Raw genomic sequence first — 19,165 nt, 5'->3', positions numbered from 1 at the left:
TGATGATCTTCTGGGGGACATTTTACAGGATGGGTTTTAAATGCTGTTCGAGTAATCAGCAACACGAGCAGTCTGAGAACCCAGCCCCCAGTCCACGTCTGCTTCGATAAACAAAAGTATACCTGAGTTACCAGAGGGATGCAGGCAAATCCTGCGCAGAGCATCTTTCGGTGGGCTGTGTCCTTCCACCCGGGCAGGGGTGGGCGCTCAGGTAACTGCAGCATTTTCAGCATTTCCCAGAGATTGCTCAAGAGCATGCGGGGTTGTTGGGCTTTTGGCCCAAATCGGGACCGCTCTGGTTTTAGGGTAATTAAATTCAGTAGTTGGAGAGATGTTTGTTGCTTGTGTGACAGCTGAGATAAGAAGCAGTGGTTACTTACTGCGAGCACCTGGAAATCTGAAAAACAAAAGGCAATAATTTATCTTTCCTACTTCATTCCCCCCTCCGCGGGTCCGGATATGAGTGCCCCTCCAGCATGACCCTCGCACGCTCACAACGTGACACACTGCCGAGGCCAACACTTCCCCTGTGATTTACAGGGGAAAAGCATTGTTCGCCTAATTGAGTGTATTTCTCTTTTTTTATTTATTTTTTAAGGAAAAGTAACTTTAAAGGGGTTGAAACTTTATTAGGGTGTGAGAATAATGATGCTTTTCATCTTTCTCACTTTTATCTTGCTCAGTACCAAAATAGAGCAGCGCTAGACCAGCCGCCGCTCTTGCTGCAAAGGCCAGCGGGGAGGTGGGAGGCGCAATGGGATCGCAGGTTCCCTGCACACGTCTGCAGGGATTATTAAACAGGGTAGATGGTTTTACAAAGCAACCAGAATATCATGAAGACATGAGCTCGCTCGCTCTCTTTCGCTACTTTGTTTAGGTGCAGCAGATTTGCCGCTAATTTGTTTATAGTCAAACAGTCTAAATGTGTCTCAGCATTTTGAAATCCAGAAACCTGATGCAAATTAAGCAGTTTACAGATCGGGATGATGATGGTGCGGGAAAGCCAAGTGTCTCGGAGCTGCCAGCTGGTTTCTGAATGTGAAGGAAAATATCAGTGAGCAGCGTTAACGGTTTCTAGTCCCTATTCTTTCTCTTCCTTTGGCTACTAAATCTGCATTTAACTCCCCGTGGGCTTTTTCTCCTGGGTAAGAATTACTTACTTGAGTATGATTTGTACGACTAATAGGATCTTATCCTTATTTGGGGAAGACCCTGGGGGCTCTCTCAAACTGATTTTTCAGTAATGAGAAATAATGAATAAAAATCTAATAGTCCTAGGGAGTATTAAAGTTACAATTTTGCAGGGAAGATTTAATGTCAGTCAATTAAAACTTTTATAATCCTGTTATAGTACAATAGTTGGAAAAAATTCATACTAGGAAAAGTAAGTAGGTTTTAAGACCCTTTCACATCATGTGAACAAGTCTAACTTAATGTAACATTTGAATTAAGCAAGTATTTTAAAGCAAGAGTATAAGACATCTCTTGCAAATGTGTGATAGTAGGGCGGCAGGCTCAGGGAGAGAAACGTGCTATGTTAATTTACAGAGCGCCTTCTAATTCCCACTTGTTTAAGAAAAAGCAAAGCGTTTATAAGAAAATCCAGGCAATTAGGGCTTTAGCTAGAAAACAGAAAATTCATACACGTCAGCGAGACATACTTCCAGTAGGCCAAAACATGCTTCTGGCTCAACCTTTTGCTCACTGGGTTCATGGCTGTCCCCACTCAGCACTATGGGCTCGGCGTGGTTTTGTTCAGCTGGGGACTGCGCGGACCCCGACTCGCGGCCCTCGGTGAAATGTGCACGTGGGGAGCGAAGCGGGACCCGGGGGTGTCGTCCCCATGGGCAGAGCCCCCCGCCCAGCTCCAGCCCAGACCTCTTGGGCCTGTTGAAATGCCTTGAGGGGACAAAGCACCAAAGAGCAGACGCTTTTTTGAATTTACAGCTTTTTGGTTTTTACAATGCAATATTAATGGTGATGTTGAAATGACGCTTTGTCCTTTAGCAGTAACTTTCATCCAAGGATCCTACAGCTGTTTCCAGTTGCTAGCAAAGGACACCCCCAGAAGGCAGCGCTGGGTCCCACGCCACAGCTCTCACCACGTCTTCCCCCTTTGGGAAAGGAAATGCCCTTGGCATGTATTTCAGCCATCTCTGAATGCAGAAATTCCTTTCCCCTTCTTGCCCCTTCTTTCTTTCCCCTTCTTCTTCCTTCTTGTCCTTGCTGTCAGCTGAGGATGTATGGTTACCATAAGAAGGCCTGAAGGTTTTGGGGTTGTTTGGATGTTCGCTCACCCATGACAGTCTGGCTTATCCGCCCGTATGTGTTCCCTTTGCTTTTGTTCGCAGTAACTAGATAAAGGACTAACCTTTCGCCTGCCAGCCTGGACAAATAAACACTGGCCCAGCAGTAGAGTGGAGCTGAAACCGACCCTTTCGATAATCTGATTTTTGAGATCCCTTATCACAGCTTTGCAGTTGACCCTGGCAGGTTTGAAACTCTTGCGGCACATCCCTTCAGAACGCCCATCTTTTCACACTTGGGAAAGGCTTTTTAGCTTGGTCGTGCAGAAGTCCACTGCTTAGAAACCCCAAAAAGTGTTAGAAAGCCACCCTGAAGACTGGCAGCTCCCAAACACGTTCCTATCCTGCTTTGGTATGATGGGCTGGTGGCTGGCGAGCTGTGGTTGGACTCGCGGTTGTCTTGTAACCTCTTCAGCATGTGTCAGCTCTGACCGTAGGCCCACCTGTGGCAGCAATCTCCGTGGCTGTGCTTCACCGTCTCTCTGGGCATGTACCATTTTGCCCTTTGGAGGCGAATCCTTTCTCCATCGCGTGGCTCCTTAGCCCTGGAGACATTCAGTGATGCTGGGTGAGCAGTGCCCTGCAGTGCCTGCTAAGCGGCTCAGGGCAGGCACGTGGGCTGCATGGGTCTGTAGCTCCTCCGGCGCCTGGCCACGCTTGTCCCAAATCTTTTGTCGGCTTCTCAGCAGCTGCAACAGCCTTGAGTAACCTTGGGAGCCATCCCGCACCATACATGCACTCTCCTCCTGCGAGGGTCCCCGCTCCCTCATGAACATCGGGTGCTGTGGTTTGTCCCAGTGACTAGCAGGAGGATTAGGAAATGGGGGACGGAGCCTCCATGCACGGGTCTGGGCGGGATGAATCTCCCTCACCTCGCCATCCAAAGGGCAGGCTGTTGCGGGAGGCAGAAATTTGGATTTTCTCTGGAGGCGTCGGGAAGTGTCAGGCACCGCAGGGCATGACCACAGGTAGTTGCGTCGAGAAATTTGGAGCAGCTAATGTTCTTTGCTGACGATTTTCACTAATTTACTGAGTTGGTCTCTATAGGAATCTGTTTTTTTTTAAAGCAGGATGTTAAGGAAATAAATGTCGGTAGGCAAAATTTAGCCAGTGTGAGCATTCCTGCTTTTTCTCGTCCCTACCCACACAGCCTATAGAAGCGAGCATGCGAAAGAGGTAGTTTTCTGAACGACACACAGGAGAAGTGGCAAGGCTGATAGTCCTCCCTGTGATGTGGTTCCCTCGCAGTGGGCCATCCTCTGCTCTCGGCCACCGCAGCCTCTGAGGAAGTCACCAGAGCTAATGGTGTGACTTAAGAAAGGGGCTGTGCTGCTTTCTAGGGATCAGCATGGGGGACGATACCCACGCTGGGTCTTGGGAAGTCTTTGCTCCTGTAACTGTGGCTGAGGTCTGCTAGCTCTAACGCTGAGCAGGCTGGTAGAAATATGTAAATATCAATATCTTGAGCACTACATTTGATACTTTTCATTTTCAAACACTTGACAAATGTTTACATATTTTCAGCAGCCCTTTTCCAACTAGGGAAAATGAGACACGGCATCTGTGAATTACTGTGATATGTAACAAATCATTATGAGAGAGCACCTTAAGAGTTCATTAAGGACTTGTAGGGCCTAGGATTTCCTTTACATGCCTTTAAAGCTGAAGGCAGATGATATTAAAGCTGAATCCCATTTTGAACAGCAAGTTCAATCAGAAAAATTTGGATTCTGATGATAATTAAGGAATTGGAAATTTTGGGGGATCACCTATCGGCGTGACGTGTTACTGTGCTCATGGGCTAGTCTCTCGATTTGGTAGAAAAAGTCATAGTTTCTTTGAAGTTAGCTGAGGATCTCGATTACGTAATTTGGGTGTAACTAAAAGCAACACAAGTATAAGATTGAAAAAATATAGGAAAGAACAGAATAAAATAGAAATAACTTTTTTCCCCTGTTCATATAAATTCTGTTTTCTCCGTGTCCCATATCTGGTTAACTACAAGTGTTCCCGTGTTGAAAAAAACCTAGAATCCAACCTTACAACTGCATTTGGTGCCAGATGCCCGCTACAGTTTCTACGTGAGTTCCCGTGGCTGCGTCTTTGCTCTGAGATATCCACCGCCCCTGCACACCACTGCGGGACACTGTCCTGGCCGCAGCACAGGGATGCGGTCGCTTCCCCGGGGGCTGGAGAATCGCCTCTTGGGCACGAGCACCCTAATAGGGGTCATCACTGAAGCTGCTGTCCTGCTTCGCTCTTCCAGCTGCCAGAGGGCTTTCTGGAGAGCCGCTGCTGTTACTCTCTCTGCTATTGCAGGCATTACTGGTCGTTACTGGTTAGCCTGGTAGCACTGAGAAATCCCAGGCAGTAAAAAGGAAGATATGGTAAAATTGCAAATGAGAATTTCTGAATAGCCGTTGCAGGAAAAGCGTGTGCGCAGAGGTAGGGAAGTGGGCATGAATACTAATGTGCTTGGGCTGGCTGTGGTTTGTACTCCTGTGTACGCGTGTGGTGGTGTTCCTGACGCTGAAAAAAACTGCATGTCTGATGGAAGCTGAGGGAATCGGCCTCTGTGCACTTAAGAGGGTTTCAAAATAGTCAGTGATTTCCCCTTTTTTAATCATCTACCAAAAAGTAGAAGGGAGGAGGCGCATAAGCAATTCCAGTCTGCTCATTCCACAAAACACGAGCGCTCTGGTTGTTGCTGGAGCTGCTGGAGTCTCAGCTTCCCCCTGCTCCTGCCCTGCACGTTGCGCCAGTGACCCGCAGCCCCTTGCCTGTCACTGCCTCTCCCGCAGCTCCCTGCCCTGTAACAAACACCTTGTCGGCTGCGGGCAGCTGCCAGGCAAGGGGTATTCCCCAGGCCCTAGGAGTGGCTCAAGCAACTTTAACTCCTTCGGTAGTTAATGTAGTTAATAACTTTATTTTTATGTTTTGGTGCTTTCCAAAGGTCTTTCTGACCTCCAGCCGTAAGCCCCGGCGGTCTGAGGACGCGACGGCAGGATGCATGGACCCCGGTTCTGCTCCTGCTCTTTATCATACCCTGACAGTTTAGTCATCCCTGTCCCTCGTGGGTTTTGGCAAGGGCATTTACGCATAATGTCATTCAGAAGTATTCCAGAGAACCAGTGGGAAACTCCGTACCAAATACCAACATGCTTGTGTTGGTTGTAATTTGTAATTGTTCGTATGTGTTCCTCCCCGCTAATCCCTTTGCTGAAATTCATTATGGAGAGACAGTAACACACACTCAGAGAGCTGTGCTGAAGGCAGAATGACTTGGCCGAGGAAAGTAGCTATTGTTTTATGATTAAAGGAAAGGATTATATTGGGATTTCCTTGAACAAGGAAAGTCGCTGCCCCACTTTTATTGCTTGTAACAAGGGGATAATAATTACTCTCCGTTGTAAAACACCTCCAGATCTTGCGATGAAAGATTTGTGGTAGAGCTGCGTGGCATTCAGGGTTGGTTATCTTAAATGGCCTGGAGTTGTGCAAACTAAGATTTCTCTGCCTTATCTTATTTCTTCTGCTGGGGCTCAAACCCTGCTCAGACTTTGGAAAAAATTCCCCTTCTCCGAGTTGGGCATCTGACATGAGATTTTCCTCTGGAAGAGCTGGTACCAGTCACCCATCCCGTGACGCTTGCCCTCTCCACGAGCGATGTCCGGCCACCTGGGGATTTTGTACGGGCTTGGGAGGATGGGCCAGTATGATGGTAAGGGTACAGGCCAGCCCGCGCCGGAGCGGCCAAGGGAAGTGGAGCTCGGCACGGGGAGCGAGCTCCCAGCTGGCTGCCACCCAGTGCTCCAGTGCATCGCTTCTTCCCATGCCACTGCCGTCCCCTCGCAAGGAGAGGTGTGGGAGAACAACTGAGCATTGTAGCAGAGATCACTGTTTGTTTGGTTTTGACACTCACCGCTGAGTCGCGTGGGTCGAGATGGCTGTGAAGGACAGAAACGTTGGTATGTGGTCTCTGATTAAAAAAAGAAAAACTACTCGGCATTTCCTCAAGTGTCCCAAATGGCATCTCCTGGCTCAGCTGGTTTTTGAAGCACCCAGCTTCCACCAGCTCCAGGATGGCGATTTCGATGTAATCAGAGTTGAATCTGTTTCCAGTAAAAGTGGAAAAATAAATAAGGCTCAGTTTAGAAACAAAATAGTCCATGTAAAATTTGATTTTTGATACCATATCTCCCTGAGTATGTTTGCTTTTCAACATGTCTAATTTGAGACAGCTCTGTATTTTACAGTGTTACCCCTTTGGAGTTAACCTCTCCCCTAAATTTTAGTTCGTTGCCACTGTTGTTCATTAAGATTTGGTGGAAATGTACCCTTATTTCTTTGTACCTTCTTATTTTTACATAGTTGGATTTTTTCCCCATGCTACTGTGATTTGCTTTGCTAAAACAACACTCTCAGCAAAGGAAAATCGTGGGTTGAATTGGAATTGCAAGAGGTGGTCAGTTAATCCACAGATTATTGACACGGTGGACTCTAAATGCTTCAAAGGCACCATTATAGTCCATCGTGTCCATGCGTACTTAGGGAGCTTTAATCCACGGATTACAGGTCCGCAAATTCTCCTGCCCTCCCAGTTACAGCTGGTACTGCCAATGGGAGCTGCCATGTCAAGCTGGCTGCGGTGCTACACAAAAATATTTTTTTAAAATCCACTGAGACAGCGATACACCCCTGTGTCCCTGCTGGGGCTGCGTTCCTCGTCCCCACCCTGTTCCGTGGGGAAAGGCTTTGGGCCAGTGCACATCTCAGGCGGAGGGGCTGGCCGAGTTCCTGGGGAGGCTCCCACAGCCCGGCGTGGCCCGTGCTTTTCCCCAGGCACCAGGCAAGACCAGACAACAAGTTTTCAGGAGTGCTACTTTAAAAAAAAAAAAAAAAAATTAACCACAAATGAAAAGCATACCAAACGTTTTCCAGATCCTTTAGGGAATAGTAAGTATTAAATGGCAGGCCTTCCCTTTGCCCCTCTGGTCTCCCCCTAAACAAACAAACTGAGCAGCTCCCAGTAAATACTTACAATTTCAAAGGCATTATTTTCCCTTGTTTGCAAGTTAAAAATAACTAATTGTATTACAGTCGAAATTGGTAGGTGCTTTTAAACTCCTCTGTTGCTGAGGTGATAACTCTGCATGCTGAGGTGCATATATTTGTGTTATATATCTCTGGAAATGAAGTGTATAATGGAAAAGCTCACAGCCTCTTTACTTGCAGTGTTCCTAGAAGTCAAAGTTGTCACACAGTGCTCTTTTATTTCCAAAGCTGAACTTAAATCACGTCAATAAATCTACAGACTTATTACGAGATGCAGCATGGGTAATGTAAACAACCAAAAAAAAAAAAAAAAAACAACACACCAGAGTTTAAAAATAGGACATAAGGAGGGAAAAAAGTTAACCATCCATACAATAAAAAGAGAAGAAATGCAACACAAAAGCACTGTGGCAGGCAGTGCCTTGAAATTATCCTCACTAAATTACAGTCATGCACTTTCCACTCTCTGTAATTAAACATTAGGGTTTATTTATTCCAGATGCATTTCCTTCAGGTAAACCCAGATCTTTTGTTTTGTTTTGTTATTGTAAATCCTTTACAGGTCTCTGTGACCTGCAGACAGTTGGGAAGTAAAGCAAATGATTTCCATAGATCCAGGCACTTGAAGATGACTTGTGGAGAGTACTGGCACCGCACATGGTGAATCTCATACTCTTGCTCCCTTTTTACGGAGCGTAGGTATATTCGGTGACATGGCGCCGTCCTGAGCGTGTCTGTGTGTGAAATAAATGCCCAACGAAGTCCGAACAGGAGTACACAACTGCTTTGATCCCAAACAGCCAAACAAAATGGATTCTCGGCTCGCTGGGTGGGATTTCTGTGATGGGATGTAAACGGGGAGCTTCTGATACCTCGTGGGGTACACCCTGTGCAACCGCTGTGCTTTTGCTGGAAAAAACCAGCTTGCTTAGGGCAGACAGAAAATACTGTAGGCCTGATGGGCAAAATCAAAAATGGGGTGATTTTATCCGCCCCTAAGGCCACCTGTTTCTGGCTTTGGTTGAGGGTGCGCAGCCTGCAGGAAGAGCCTGTGAGGTGCTGCCGCAGCTCCAGATGATTTGTCCCCTGACTTGGAACCTAAGCTGGTTGCAAATCCCATTATCCTCTCCGTTTCTGCTTATAATTGGAGTTTACCTAGATATTTGCAGGCCTTTCATATAGATGAAGGTTGTTATGCAAAGGCCTTAATGGCTGGACAGAGGGCTTCTGTATGTGGGATTTTGGAAAGGTCAAGTGAGGCTCACTGCCCGAGTGGAAATTATTAAAAAGATAGGAATGAATTGTAATCATCGTAAAATCTATGATCCGATTTAATGATAATTTTCTTGTATGTGCTTATAGCTCAAATTTATAAAATAGCCAGACCGATGCTTTTGTTTATTTATACTTTCTGAAGGAACAAAAAAAGCCAAACCTCTGGCAAAGTGGTAAATTTGGAGGTGTTTAAAATAATTTATGTCCCACTCCAAATGTACAGCATGCATTTTTCATCTGTTGATCTATTTAAATACATACAGGTTCATTAAGTAAACCTCTCCTGAGTTGTGGCTGTTGTTGTCGGAGTGTTTGTGCAGCCAGGAGCTGCTCACCTGGGGACAGGGCTGCCACCTGCCAGGTTAAAGTAAAAGAAAACCAGCATCGCTCAGCCTGCCTGGGCTCGGCGCCCAGCGGGCAAAACTGGGTGGCCCTGTCCAGCTGGAAGGTGGGCCGGGAGCAGCCCTAGCCGGCAGGAGATGGGGAGCCCCTGGATGCTCCCTGCTCACAGCCCGGCTCCCCGAAGTGGGTCAGTCTGCAGGGAGGGAAAAGACAAGGCGGGGGGAAAAAGAGAAAAGGAAGAAAAAAGAAAACTTATTTTTCCCTTTCTGTTGGAAATGAAAGAATGTACAAGCGAGTCATATTTTCCCAAGGACGTTTTTCAGTGTTGCTCTTGTTGCTGGTCTAAAGCCGGTGGTGTTGGCACGTGCCATCCTGGGCCCTCCAAGCCGTGGCAGGCTTTTACCGTTCATTTCGTGCCATGCTGGTGGTCGCTGTGTGGGATCCCCCTCCCCTCTAGCAACGCCGGGAAGGGAAGGTTGGTGTCCCGGTCCCTTTCCCCTGTGCCAGGGTGCGACCTCCTGGGACCAGGGGTGCCAGCTTTGTCCCGTAGCCGCCGCTCGGCCCCCGCTCCTTGCCCCGCAGCCAGCCTCAGTAAACTGACGGGGAGGCTTGCCTTCGCGCTCGGGTTTAAGGCTCAGTTTAGAGAGAGTTTGAGGAAAAAGCGAGAGGTAAAGATGGGCCATTAGAGGGCACTTTTGCAATCCTGGAGAAGGAAAACGGTGCTTATTATTTCACTTAGGACTGTTTATTTTGGCGCTCTCTTAAATTCAGTGATAAACAGCAGGCAAATCCCTCCAGTCAGCAGGAATATATCAATAAAATATTGACTCAGAGTTTAAAAGAAAAGAAAACAAGACGAACTTGTAGAAAAGCGAATAAAAGGCATGTAGGAGGTGGCACAGTCTGGAGAATAAGCAACCGCACAACATATTTCACGTAATTTGTATGGCTTTACAGTGCAGCGCTTGGGCCTCAGCTCATACCTGGCTTCTAAAAATGAAACCGGCTTGGAGCACGGCACACCGAGACAAGAAAATTGTTTGGTGGAAGTTTCCAAGGGCTGGGTGGGAGAGCACAAATTCACGTGCTCGCATCTAGCAACTGCATTTTCTGAGGGACTCTCTCAAAGTCATTGCCCAGCGGTGAGCTTGCCCAGAAAGAAACACGGCACAACTAAATGATTTTTTTGCTTTCCTCTTGATGTTTTGCATGAGTAAACGATGGAGGATTTAGCTTAGAACTCCGCCAAATTATAATGAGTGCACTGCAAAAAATAAAATCTGTTTATTAACTGGTGTGAAAGGGCGGTATAACACTGACAGCATGGTTTCCAAAAACTGTGAGTGAGTTTTGGATGCCTCTTTGCTGTTGAGGTGTCCCGCTTTTGGAAGTGTCGTGCATGAAAATTGGATATGTGAAAATGAAAACGTTCAAAATCTTATTCACTTGTAAATGAACAAAGATTATAAAACTTTTCTTTTTCAGTAACAGTTGCCAACTTTGCAACATGTTTCATGCATGGGATGGGCCGGTGCTGCCTGCCCAGGCTGGGCAGGGATCACAGAGCTAACCATAATGTGTCTTTTGTAGTTATTTTTAAGCCAAAAGGCTTTTACAATTAAAGAAATCCGAGACAAATCTGTACCTTGTCGCCACACTGCGGTTGTTAACAGGGACAGAAACGCTGTCTACAGGAGTTTTTTAAGTGAATTAACTAGTGAAATTATTTAAGAAGTGAAGCTTAGCCTGGGTAGTCCTGTAATCAAAAATCGTTTATTTTAATAGCGGTTACGTTGCACTGGAACTGACTATGGGAATATAAGAGATTGCAATTTCAAGGGGTTCATGTGGAGGACGCTGTCTGCAGAAAGCCTTAGAGTTTCTTACCTAACCAAATAATCTGCTCTAACTGTTGTGATTAAGTTGGAAAGCATTTCTTCCCTGTTGGCCAACGATAATACTTGAAAAATCAATAAACAGCGTGTTAGAGCACACGAAACTCATCCTGCTTTCTGTGAGAGGAGGTTTCTGCTGACTTCGGTGACTCAAGTCAGCAAGTATTTTGATGGACGATCTTTGCTCCAAAAGGTCAAATGTCATTAACTTTGCTGATAAGTATCAACACTTCAGTCTGAATGCGAGGAAATATGTCTGTTGTCATCAAAAGCTGAGACAGGACCTGGTTGGGATAAATTTTGGCAAACACTGGGAAAGCTAAATCAGGATTTAACTGTAAGTAGCAATTGCGTGTCTTAGGTAAAGCCCTTTACTCCTTTCCCTTCCGTGGGGCAGAGCACTGCAGTAACCTGTTAATAAAACATCCCAAACAATAACAAAGTGCACAACTGGAGACCTGTGAGTGCCAGAGATGAAGCATTACAAGCCCTGCAAATGGGCCCTGGCTCTGTGTTGCTGTCACCAGGTTATCGCCAAATAAATAAGGTTGTAGCCTTCTCCAACTGCAAAATAACTTTTGGCAGCCTCGGCACAGGCAGGGCTTCCCCGCAAGATGGCGGGGCCGTCGACCGGCAAGCTCGTGGCCAGGCTCCCTGGCACGCTTGCCGCTCGCTCGCAGGGGGCATGGGGCTCCTCCACGGTCTCCATGCCCACCTGGGACATGACCGCAGGGGAAGCTCTGCCAGGTGAACCTCAAGCATTCGCTTTCATCTTTCCTGTGGTTTTCCACTCAGGAAGGGGAGGATCTGGCTGCAAATATAGGAATATGCGGCGGGCCGGGGAGGGAGAAAGCTGAGGAAGGCGTAGCAGCCCTTGGTGTGGGGGAAGGCACGAGTGAAAGGAGGCAAAGATAAAATTGCATCCTGGCGAGGAAGTTTTCAGTACGCGTCACTTGTGGCTTACAGATACTTCGAGGTTTGCTACGTATTTTCTCTTCCTTCTTGCATCACCAGTTTCAGTAGGAAAATAGAGAGATGAAGGACAGGGATGGAGCTGGACAGCAGGAGTGGGAGAAAACAGTAGAAAGCGGAGCAGGAATGAGCTGAGGTAAAATAACAATGACGTTAGAGACAGAGGAAGCAACATGAAGGCGAAAATAGCCCTCTGTAGGCCTTGCCGGTGTCAGGAGACCTGCTGTCGTACACGTGGATGGCTATGCTTAGCTGTACTGGGAGCAGCGCGTACACAAATTCCCACACTTGGGATGCTGGCGCCCACAGCGAGCTTCGGCAAGGACGTGGTGATGAGGAGAGGGGCAGAGGCTGGCAGGCTGCTGGCCGCTTGCCTCTGTGAAGAGGAGGGCAGGAAGGGGCGTGCGGGGATTTTGGGGCCGCCGGGGAGTGGAGTCTTGCTGAAAGCTCCCAGAGGGTCAGAGAGGGTGGGCTAGGCAGGAGGAGGGTCCTGCACCGCGACCACACCGGCCTCCAGTGGCTCCTTTGGGGTTTTTGGAAGGTAAAGCTGTGGAAGGGGGAAGGAGGAGGCTGCTAGGGCTTCCCTCAGGGGCGCCTGTTTATATTTTCATAAAGTGCTTGAAGGGGAAGAGCAATTTTCTTATGGCTTAGACTACATCATGCCACTTCTCGAGGAGCTTTATGTTTGCTATTTTTACATAAAATATTAGGGAAAGGTCAAGTGGAGGGGAAAAAAACCCCAATCTTGACAGCAGATTTGATCTTAAAGGTAAAAAGAAAGAGTTTGTTACAAAGCCATAGTTAACTTACAGTGCAGTACAAGGAGCGGTGCATGACTGCACATTCAGCCAAGTAACAACAAGATAAAAACTGTTCCTGCCAGCTCAGATTTTTGTCATGCTTCTCCCTAAAGCCAGTGGCTAACCCAGTTTAGGTAATGGCTTAAACCTCCTCTTTCTAATTTTAAAAAATGTTGTCATTTAGCAATTTAAACTCGCTATACTCGTACCAGAAATGGGCTTTGTTTCCCCGCTTTAACCCCCCCATACCAGAGCCATTACATATGAGATCATCTACTGTACGGAAAGGAGATTTCCAGTCTGCCCCACTGTATATTTGGGTATATATAATGGGTAGTCATTACTGACCTAGTTGTAGACATAATAATGAAAGGCTGAGATTATGAATTATTATGCCTAATTTGTAAGGGATTCTCTGCTTTTGTGTTTTGCAATTCCCATCAGGCTTGAGGATTAAGCCCTGCTGAATTACATGCTAATACTAATGTGCCTTGAATATGTGTGGGTTTACATCACATGTTTTCCTAATTCACTATTTTTATAAAGAACAATTTCACTGGAAATATTTATTTTTCAAAGGATTGTTAGAAGCCCAACCAGAATCTCTGAAAGAAAGTGATGTACCCTCCATCTGCTCTGTGCTTACTCTAGCTCCCATGTCCAGCGAGCTCTATTTCTGCTATGGCAAAACATCAAACTGTAGCTCTACCAAAGTATGTGGAAGGCTTTTGCTCTTTGTTAATGAGAAGGAGAGATACCAATTTGCAACCAGTGTGCGGGCTTGCTTTCAATTACAGTTCAAGATGGAAAAAACCCCTTATTTACATACTTTATCCAAGCACTGTGACGATGCAAGCTTAGTCCTTACAATAGGTATTCCTAGTGCTTGTACGGCAGTGCAGTGAAGGTGCCTGCAAAACATGAAATGCAGGAGACGTTGTTATAGGTATGCCCGTGTTTCAGCAGTAAATCAGCCCACAAGGGCCACGGAAGTTTGCAGCTAGCCGAGTGAGCCACCGCGGGTCACGAATAAACCGGTCCTTCGCCACGGTCTTGCCCACTAGCGTGGGACAAGCTGGCGGCTGCTCCTGTCTGCGTGTGGTGCAGCCCCCTCACGTGGGACTCCCTCTCGTTGCTGTAGGATGCTCCTGCTGCGCTGCCCGCTGCTGCTGCTGCTGCTGCCGCTCAGCTCCAGGCCCCAGAAGTTACCTACCAGAGATGAGGAACTCTTCCAAATGCAGATCCGGGACAAAGCGTTTTTTCATGATTCATCAGTCATCCCAGATGGAGCCGAAATTAGCAGCTACCTCTTCCGAGACACCCCTAAAAGGTATTTCTGTCCGGCTCAAGTGAGGAAGTTGTACTTTGAAGATACTAGCTTTATTTGCTGGGTGTTTTTAAACAAAAATTGGATCTAAACCAGAAAAATTCAATTGCCAGTGTTCTGTCTGGTGAAGTAAGTAACTATGAGAGTTTCCATCCCAATCTGGCCTCCCCAGCTGAGGGTCTATCCAATTTACTTGATTTCTGGGATAAACCCAGAGCTCCCACAGACCGCAAAAGTTCCCTGAAGTGGGGCCACAAACCATGCCTGGAAGCAAAGGGAGCGGGAAGGAAATTAGAAACTACAGGCTTACCCCACCACACTGGTCTCTCTTCATTATTTCATATTGTGCTTTAAAGAAGCAGTGTAAGCCAGTCTGGTCTGAACTCCCCACTTCCCAAACTCAACCCTATGGGTCAGAAAATACCAAGGTTAGACTGGGGAAGAACCTGAGGCTCCAGGGAGTTCAGGGAAAACTAGCATTGCCACCTTTCTCCTCATAGCTTACACCTCCTTCAGCCTTCCACGGTGAGAAACACTTTACAATAAATGACGCATAGTGCTTGGAGGGATGCAGGAGGACAGCTGAAGGTGCGTGTATCTATACGTGCTTCTAGAGCACTCACCTGGACATAGCATAAAATGAGCATCCTGCTTTGAAGAGCATATCCCTGAATTCCAGGAAAGATCCCGTTTCCCTCATTTATACCTTTGTGACCATTTATGCTGTATATAGTTAGTGTAGGGGTGAAAAGGGAAGCTGATGGAGGGGAGGGCAGGCGGCCAGAAACCCCTCTGCCGTGTCTTGGCAAGCAAAGTGTGAACTCTGCAGCACCGTTTTAGAGGGGGGGACTCCCCTCACCTCCTTAGCTCTCGCCCAGCAGCCTTTCCATATTCCCTCTGCACACGCTTGCCTGTAAGTAACGCTTTTGTCTCTGTTGCCCCACCAAGATCAACCCTGATCGTGTCAAGTCAGTCCCTGCCGGTTGGCTGCCATCAGGATTTACTGACGTGTGGGTCTGTTAACCTTCCCCTAGGTATTTCTTCGTGGTTGAAGAGGACAACACTCCCTTAGCAGTGACAGTGACACCATGCGATGCCCCTCTGGAGTGGAAACTGAGTGTGCAAGAGCTCCCAGAGGAAGCCAGTGGAGAAAGTTCAGGTAACAAACCATCGACAACTTCCCTTGTGCCTCAGAGACCTGCTTTTCTCCTGGATTTGAAGCCCCTCAAACTGGTCTCAGTGTGACACTGAGTCTCACAGCAGGCCCATTTTTATGATCTCCTGCTGTTTGGATCTTCAGCCCCAGTCCTGCCGTTGTGCAGGAAACTGGCAGCAGGTAGCAAAATGACAAGGAATAGGGCTGTAAGAAAGTAAAAGTAAAAGCTGAGGTTGTAGTTAGAGAGTGCACTGGATGCTGCCACAACAAACTGTGTTTGCCCAGAGTAACTTGGTTTCATGGGGGCTTTGCTGTGAGCTGTGTACACAAGATAAGAACTGGAGAGACAGGGCTGGCATTGCAGCAGGGCCAAGCTTGCCCCTTTGAGGGGACTCATCTGTAGACATGGACCTTATTTGGAAATAGCCATATAACTGCTACTCGAGAGAGAAAAGGTCTTTGGCTTCCAGAGCCTCTCGCACAAGTGCTAAAATGTCATACACACATTGTATGGTATACACAGCTTTGGCCCCCACTGCATTTAGCCACAAAATTTTAGCATAACTCCGAGGGCTGAAGCTAAGGGCCCAGGTCCGGCAACAGGCAGCAGAGTCGGTTCCCCCTGGGTAACTGTATGGCATCTGCAAGTTGGGTTCTTGAAGCACGCTAGTGGAAGGTATTAGCCATTCGCGAGACTCCATTAATACTGGTCAGGTGCAATTTCTATTGCATTTGGTTTTAACCTGAATGCCAAACCAATTTGCCTCTCTGATTTGACAGAAGTATTAATTACATCTTCCTCAGAAGATAAAACCTTTCTTTTTCATCTCACTTTTGTATTTTATGTAGAAGAATCCATTAAGAGTTTTATTTTCTCGTATTCGCAGATTGTGTCTGTACAAATGCTTTTCTTTGCTTGTAATCTAGGTGAACCGGAACCTCTTGAGCAACAGAAACAGCAGATTACTAATGAGGAAGGCACCGAGCTGTTCTCTTACAAAGGCAATGATGTTGAGTACTTTGTGTCCTCTAGTTCCCCATCTGGTTTGTACCAACTAGATCTGCTGTCGACAGAGAAAGATACACATTTCAAAGTGTACGCAACCACTACTCCAGAGTCAGACCAACCTTATCCTGAATTACCTTACGATCCCAGAATCGATGTCACTTCTCTGGGACGTACAACAGTGACGCTGGCGTGGAAACCAAGTCCCACCGCCTCCTTACTGAAGCAGCCAATTCAGTATTGCATAGTCATCAATAAAGAACACAATTTCAAAAGCCTCTGTGCTGTTGAAGCCAAGCTCAGTTCTGATGATGCCTTCATGATGGCTCCAAAACCAGGTCTGGATTTCAGTCCATTTGACTTTGCCCATTTTGGCTTCCCCTCGGACAACAACTCTGGCAAAGAACGTGGTTTCCTAAAATCATCATCAAAGTTTGGGCGCCAAACGCCCTCAAAGCCGAGAGTTGACCTGCATAAAGTTTGTATCGGGAACAAGAACATCTTCACAGTGTCTGACCTGAAGCCCGACACGCAGTACTACTTTGACATGTTTGCGGTAAATACCAACACTAACATGAGCACCGCCTATGTTGGCACCTTTGCCAGAACGAAGGAGGAGGCTAAACAGAAAACAGTCGAACTGAAGGACGGCAAAGTTACAGATGTGTTCATCAAGAGAAAGGGAGCCAAATTTCTACGGTTTGCTCCCGTTTCATCTCACCAAAAAGTCACCTTCTCCATTCATTCATGCCTGGATGCTGTTCAGATCCAAGTTAGAAGAGATGGAAAACTTCTCTTGTCTCAAAATGTGGAGGGTGTGCGGCAGTTCCAGCTTCGGGGAAAAGCAAAAGCTAAATACCTCATTAGGCTGAAAGGAAGCAAAAAAGGTGCTTCTATGCTGAAGATCCTGGCTACGACAAGGCCTAACAAGCAGTCGTTTCCTTCTCTTCCTGAAGATACGCGAATCAAAGCTTTTGACAAACTCCGCACGTGTTCTTCGGTCACGGTGGCGTGGCTGGGCACACAGGAGAGAAACAAATTCTGCATCTACAAAAGGGAAGTGGATGACAATTACAATGAAGAGCAGAAGAAAAGAGAGCAGAACCAGTGCTTAGGTCCAGATACGAGGAAGAAATTGGAAAAGGTTCTCTGTAAATACTTCCACAGCCAGAACATCCAAAAAGCAGTGACCACAGAGACAATCAGAGGCCTGCAGCCTGGCAAGTCCTACCTGCTGGACGTTTATGTGATCGGGCACGGTGGGCACTCTGTGAAATATCAGAGCAAATTGGTGAAAACGAGGAAGTTCTGTTAGTGCCCCTGTACATAGAAATATATGGAACTCCCGTCTGAACACTATGCTACTTCCAAGTATACAGATTGACTACTTGCACAGCTGAGAAGTTGTGACCTGTATTTGTACTGTGTAGAAAAGATATCAACTTGTATATTTATGTTTACATAAGTAACTGGAGGAACTGAGGCTGGTGCTCTCTGGTAGCATCTGGCAACGCTGTTATCGTGTGTCCGGTGACCCACATGTGATGCTCAGTAGATGTCCAAGGTAGCAGGAAACCTTGAAGGGATTGGCACTCCTTTGCTTCCATATTGCATGAACTGCTTCTAAATTATTTTATACTTAAGAGGCTGAGATAGATCATTCGTCCACCTTGTTATCCACACGCAAAACTCACAGACAGACACCTTTTCTCTCAGTGTAGATGGTAGGGTTCCTGTAAATTATTTTATAGAGTCTTGTTTTAAATGTTTATGTTTCTATGATTGTAAACTATTAAAATATCTCCCCAATAAATTACAGATCTAAACTAAGTATTAACTGGGCTGCACATGAAGCAGTTTCATTGCTAATGTAAATTCTTACCTAGCTGATTTTCATGTTTAAATACTGTATGTATTTCATGTACAAAGTTGCCATAACGTTATATTCCTGTACATAAAATTAAAAATATTAGATTATATATTGTTTCTTTTTTCTTGACATTCTAAGGGGGCAAACAGACTTGGGGACAGAAGAGGCGTGCTGAAGCTTGAACTGAATTCAGCTAGGACGTGCCTCTCTCTTGCTATTCTTCGTCTTTTTGGCAAGGTGACTGAAGTCCAGTAGAATTCATGATGTTACCGAGTCAGTCAAAATCTGCAAGGGAGCGCAGGCCAGCGAAGGAGGGGTGTTTGTGGCATGCTCTGGGTCTGCAGTGATACAAGCCCTAAAGGAGCAGGACAGCACAGAGGAGCTTGACTTGTCCCGGGTGAGAACGGATCCTGTTTCATCGTGGTTGCGAGTGCCGCCAGCGCTCCGCAAGGAGCTCACAGTCCGAGTTAGAGAGACCATACAATTCAAACAAATAACACACCAGAGAACCAGTTGGTTTTTTTGTTAGATTATCATTGAAAACATTTGCTTTCTGGATGCTGCTGGTTTTGACCGCAGTAATAATAAGCTGAGAGGATTTTTTTTTTTCCAGTGACAAAAATGGTACTGCTAAGGGAAAAAAAGTGTACTGTCATTTAAATTGCAGTTATTTCCATTGTGTAGATTTCTTTAAAGTATTAAATGTCTCGATCTCATCTTTTCTAAATTTTCTTATTTGTCTTTCCACACGTCACCTTTATTGACTCAAAAACTTGTATAGAGTTGCTTAATGGAAAACACACTTCTGAGAAGCAGCTAGACCGGCCCCATTTCAAGTGGCTAGGAGCCGGACACGTGCTGCCTCAATGCCAATATAGTCCGGGTCAGGGCCTCAGGACAGGTAACTGAGACCTTTTTGTCTTGGTCCCATCGTACGCATCAGCCCGCAGCACTCAGGCAGTGGATGTCAGGGCTTATTCAAAGACAGTCTCTGTCTCTTCCTTAGGTGCCTGTCCACAAAACGTCTCACTGCTGTGACTTTAGCACCTGCAGCCCCCTCGGGGCTCTGAAGATGAGGGAAAGGGACCAAAATCCACGTAAAGGCCGAAAGCAGATTCCTCCTAGGCTGCTCGCAGGGGAGGCAAGAACTCTCCATCCCTG

General features: G+C 46.6%; 1 protein-coding gene across 1 annotated transcript; it reads left to right on the top strand.

Moving 5' to 3' along the window:
- Positions 1 to 986: 986 nt before the first annotated feature.
- NDNF (neuron derived neurotrophic factor) lies at positions 987 to 17,449 on the top strand (the record flags this gene model as incomplete). The annotated part of the gene is made up of 4 exons (XM_082316516.1): positions 987 to 1,054; positions 13,787 to 13,975; positions 15,007 to 15,131; positions 16,056 to 17,449. The coding sequence occupies 4 exons, from the start codon at positions 987 to 989 to the stop codon at positions 17,447 to 17,449; spliced, it is 1,776 nt and encodes a 591-aa protein (XP_082172642.1).
- Between the last annotated feature and the right edge of the window lie 1,716 nt (positions 17,450 to 19,165).

Source organism: Platalea leucorodia, assembly GCF_965183815.1.
Source record: "Platalea leucorodia genome assembly, chromosome: 6".
NCBI classification, from domain to species: domain Eukaryota; kingdom Metazoa; phylum Chordata; class Aves; order Pelecaniformes; family Threskiornithidae; genus Platalea; species Platalea leucorodia.
The sequence above is the reverse complement of the archived record's forward strand: the minus strand, read 5'-3'. Positions and strand labels throughout refer to the sequence as shown.